At 41.8% G+C, this 3,991-nt stretch overlaps 2 protein-coding genes across 2 annotated transcripts in view; both read right to left on the bottom strand.

Moving 5' to 3' along the window:
• LOC119428114 (high affinity immunoglobulin gamma Fc receptor I-like) overlaps positions 1 to 2,143 on the bottom strand; it is a 9,842-nt gene extending 7,699 nt beyond the window's left edge. Inside the window, exons 1-2 of the mRNA XM_037697642.1 lie at positions 2,140 to 2,143; positions 1,919 to 1,978 (exon numbers count right to left, since the gene is read on the bottom strand). Of these exons, the coding sequence (XP_037553570.1) occupies positions 1,919 to 1,978; positions 2,140 to 2,143 (64 nt within the window). The remainder of the gene's footprint in view (positions 1 to 1,918; positions 1,979 to 2,139) is intronic.
• A 653-nt stretch (positions 2,144 to 2,796) lies between these two features.
• The window catches only part of si:ch211-163c2.2, a 22,714-nt gene continuing 21,519 nt past the window's right edge, over positions 2,797 to 3,991 (bottom strand). Inside the window, exon 12 of the mRNA XM_037688614.1 lies at positions 2,797 to 2,956. Within this exon, the coding sequence (XP_037544542.1) occupies positions 2,797 to 2,956 (160 nt within the window). The remainder of the gene's footprint in view (positions 2,957 to 3,991) is intronic.

The raw sequence follows: 3,991 nt of genomic DNA, 5'->3' as shown, positions 1-3,991 counted from the left end.
GACTATCGTCAGCGTAACAGTGAAAAAAGATCCCATGCTTTCTGAGGACTGAGCCCAAAGGAAGCAGGTAACGGGAAAAAAGCAGGGGACCTAAAACAGAGCCCTGTGGCTTATTTGTTAAGAAATCAGGTGTCTCTTGTAAAAGAGTCCACGAGGCTCAATGGGATTAACCTGTCTAAATAAGGGTTGAATGAATGAAAAAATCTCAATGTAACTCACTACCTGTACAATAACCTGTGTAGTATATGTTATGTGCATTATATATCATGCGAGTTTGAGCTAATATTACTATCTATGACATTCTTACTTGTACTAATTCATCCTACGTGCATCGTTATATTCTACCATGTAGTTTTCATATTTCTTTTGGACCTTGTAAATATTATACATTTTTTTCCCTTTTTGGTACTTTATTAATTACCTTATACATGCTTTTTTATTTGTTTGTTTGTTTCTTGAGTGAGTCAAATTGGTCTGTCTCATCCTGAACATTTCATTGCATTGTTGACCTTGTGTTAACCTGCATATGACAAATAAACAATATTATATAACACAGATGTATAAGAATCTTCATGATCCTGTTGGTCTTTTTTTCATGGAATTTGCATAAACGGAGTGAAATGATTCAAAATTTTCTCCCGCTTTCTGTCTTTAGGTGAGCATTGAACCTCATAAACAGTCATTTTCACTCTACTTTACATCTTCATAAGTGCAACCCACATGTCTCTAATGAGAACCAGGTAAACAGAAACTCTGAAGATCCTCCAAAGGGAGCAGAAGCAGAATAGTTTGTGCATAACAAAACAACTCTCTGCAGTTTAAACGCTTGAAACTTTGCTCATTATATTTGTGTTGAAAAAGCTCCACAGGCAAGGAGAGGAATATCTTAAACTAACAGAAAAAAAAGTCTAGTTGATTTGTTTCAAAACTCTTAAGGAAATGTTAAGTTTTAACTCCAGTATCCTGGTGCATGCTCAATATTCCAGGTAGAAAAATCTAAAAAAGTTAAGTCAGGTCCTCTGAACGTGTTCAAAAAACAAAAATTCGTAGAAACGTTTCGTCTTTCATCCGAAAGACTTCTTCAATCCTGAGGACCTGATTTAACTTTTATAAATTTTAACTCCAGTAATAATCTGCAGACTAATCCTCCACAGCATGCACCTACACGGCAGCAATGTCATCCAAGCTGCTCCTTATCTGACTTCAGAATAAACTGCTGCATCTGTTGCTGCAGGAATCTGCTTTCCTGTGAATAGAAGGAGAACCTGAATCAAATATATGTCTTTCATATGATAATTAAAAGTCAAAATAATAATAAAAAATGTATTAAGACTTTAACATTGTGTGTGTGTTATATATTTTAATGCATTTCTCCAACAAATAAATGGTTTATAACTATATACATGCCAAAAAATAGATTAGAATAAATTTTTAGTGGTAATTTTTAGATTAGATGTTTGTTTGTTTTTTTCAATCAAATTCTGCAAAAATTATTAACTTATTGGACAATAAATATTCTAAGTGAATACAGACTTTATGTTAGGGAATTTTTGGTCAAAAGTTATGGATGTTTTTATTACTAGGGCTGAGAATCTTAACCTGCCCATGAATCATATGTTTGGGTTAGCAGAGAGAGATGGATGAGAAGTGAGTTGGGTGAGACTACAGCTGCAGCCATGACACTTCCAAGTTCTGTGAACTCGGCTGAACTGATCAGGGTATAAAAGCAATCTGAGAAGGTAGCTCAGGGCAGATTCTCCTGACTGACATTCATGTGTACTTTATGTATATTTATGTAACCTGTACTGAAATTCTGTCCTCATAAGTAAATACAGGTTAAAAATCTTCTCCTGCCATCGAGCATGATTCTTTTTGAGTAAGTAAGATAAAGTGAGAATATTTTTCTCCAACACTTTACCTTTTGTCTTTTTCTTGGCTTTATGTTGATGGTTGATTTCAGCGTACATTGGAGTGAAACCTGAAACAGAAAGCAAAACAAAAGAAAACAAAGATGCCTATGATGAGCAAAATGAATGGAATCAATGTTCCTTCACCCGGATATGGGTCACCGAGGCCCCGCTCTGGAGCCGGGCCTATAGGTGGGGCATGCTGGCGAGCACCTGGTGGCTGGGCTTTTACCCATGGAGCCCGGCTGGGCACAGCCCAAAGAGAAGATGTGGGTCCCCCTTCCCATGGGCACACCACCTGTGGGAGGGGTCAAAGAGGTCGGGTGCAATGTGGGATGGGTGGTGGCCAAGGACGGGGACCTTGGCAGTCTGATCCTCGGCTACAGAATCTGTAGAGCCCCCCCATCTTGGTGCCTGTATATTGGGGTTCACCCTGGTGAACAAAGGGGTAGCCTCCCTCCACTTACATGTGGGGGGATGGGTTCAGACTGTTTTTTGTGCTTATCCACCAAATAGCAGTTCAGATTACCCACGCTGCTTGCCTTTATGATGGCTTGTTTCATGTCTCGAGTACCCGGACTCAAATGCTTTGGGCTGAATGGATCAGATCTTGGGGATTTTACTCATTCATGTTCCATTGGTGTGGCAATGTAATTTGGACATTTCGGAACCGAGTCAACCAACACAGACTCAAGGTAGATGTCATTAAGTTCTGCCTGTCCCCAAAACAACTGTGTGTTTATCGGAATTTGGCTCCCTTGGCTGGCCTTGAAGGCCATTTTATCTGAATTCACCTGGATAAAATGTGATCTGACGCTCACCAGTCGCCGGGGAAAACGTGCTGGGCGGCTGGTAAAAGCTTAAAGCACTGCGCGCTGCATCTTCCTCTCTAGCTGGTGGTCATGGTTTCCATCACCAGCTTCCCGCATGCCCGGACCAGGTAAACAATGGGAGTTGTCGGCCGATGCACCGCACGGGCGGACCCGGAGGGGCCGTTATTGAAAACCTGCGGCCACTGGTGCGCGCTCCCTCCACCGCTGCTGGGTCCACTTTGGACAGTATCCAGATGTGTTTGGTCAACGCAAGATCTGTTACCAACAAAACTTTTATTCTCAGGAACTACTTTCAAGAGCACAATTTGGACTTTCTCTGCGTCACAGAGACTTGGATGTCTGCGGGTGAGTCCAGCGCCTTGACGGAATTATTGCCACCGAACTGTCTGTATTTTAATGCACTCCGGCCATCAGGCCGGCGCGGTGGTGGATCATTAACAATATTCAAATCAACTCTTGACTGTAAACAACTGCCCATCCCAGTTTCCCATGCCAGCTTTGAGCTGAGCGTCTTTGAACTCGGCCACTCGCCTTCGACTTTATGCGCACTTGTCTACCGCCCACCTCGATCTAAGGATTTCATAAATGAATTTTCTGATTTCTTGGCTGAAATCACACCAAAATATGATCATGTTTTCATTATTGGGGACTTTAATTTGCACGTGTGCTGTCAGGAGAAGCCCTTGGTTAAGGACTTTTTAGATTTATTGGACTCATTTAATCTAACTCAGCATGTAAATGGTCCCACCCAAGAGCGTGGACATACACTGGACCTTGTTTTAACACGTGATGTGACTGTTAGTAATCTTGAAATTGGTGATAAAGTTTTTTTAAGACCACATGCCAGTCCGGTTTGAGTTCACCCTCCCCCATCTAACTCCTAAGCCGTGCGTTCCTGCATGTAGTAGCCGGACCATTAACCGCTTCACAGCCACACATTTCACAGATGTTTATAACTCTGAAATGATAATTCAGCCCCCGGTGTTTCTCACCACCACTGAGGAGCTTACATCCCAGTTCAATTCTGTTTGCTTAAAGACTCTGGATCATGTCGTGCCTGTTAAAACTAAAAAATCAAAACTGAGAGCAGAACCTTGGCTGAGTGACGTCACCAAGGCCGTTAGGCAGCAGTGCAGGAGGGCGGAGCGCAAATGGAGGAAAGACAGGCTGCAGGCCTCTTTTCAAATACTTAAAGAGAGTTGGCGCCATTATCAGAAAGCAGTAAAAGCTGCTAAATCCAAATACTTTTCT

The sequence above is a fragment of the Nematolebias whitei genome, chromosome 1 (assembly GCF_014905685.2).
Source record: "Nematolebias whitei isolate Nwh7 chromosome 1, NemWhi1, whole genome shotgun sequence".
Taxonomy (NCBI): Eukaryota; Metazoa; Chordata; class Actinopteri; order Cyprinodontiformes; family Rivulidae; genus Nematolebias; species Nematolebias whitei.
The sequence above is the reverse complement of the archived record's forward strand: the minus strand, read 5'-3'. Positions and strand labels throughout refer to the sequence as shown.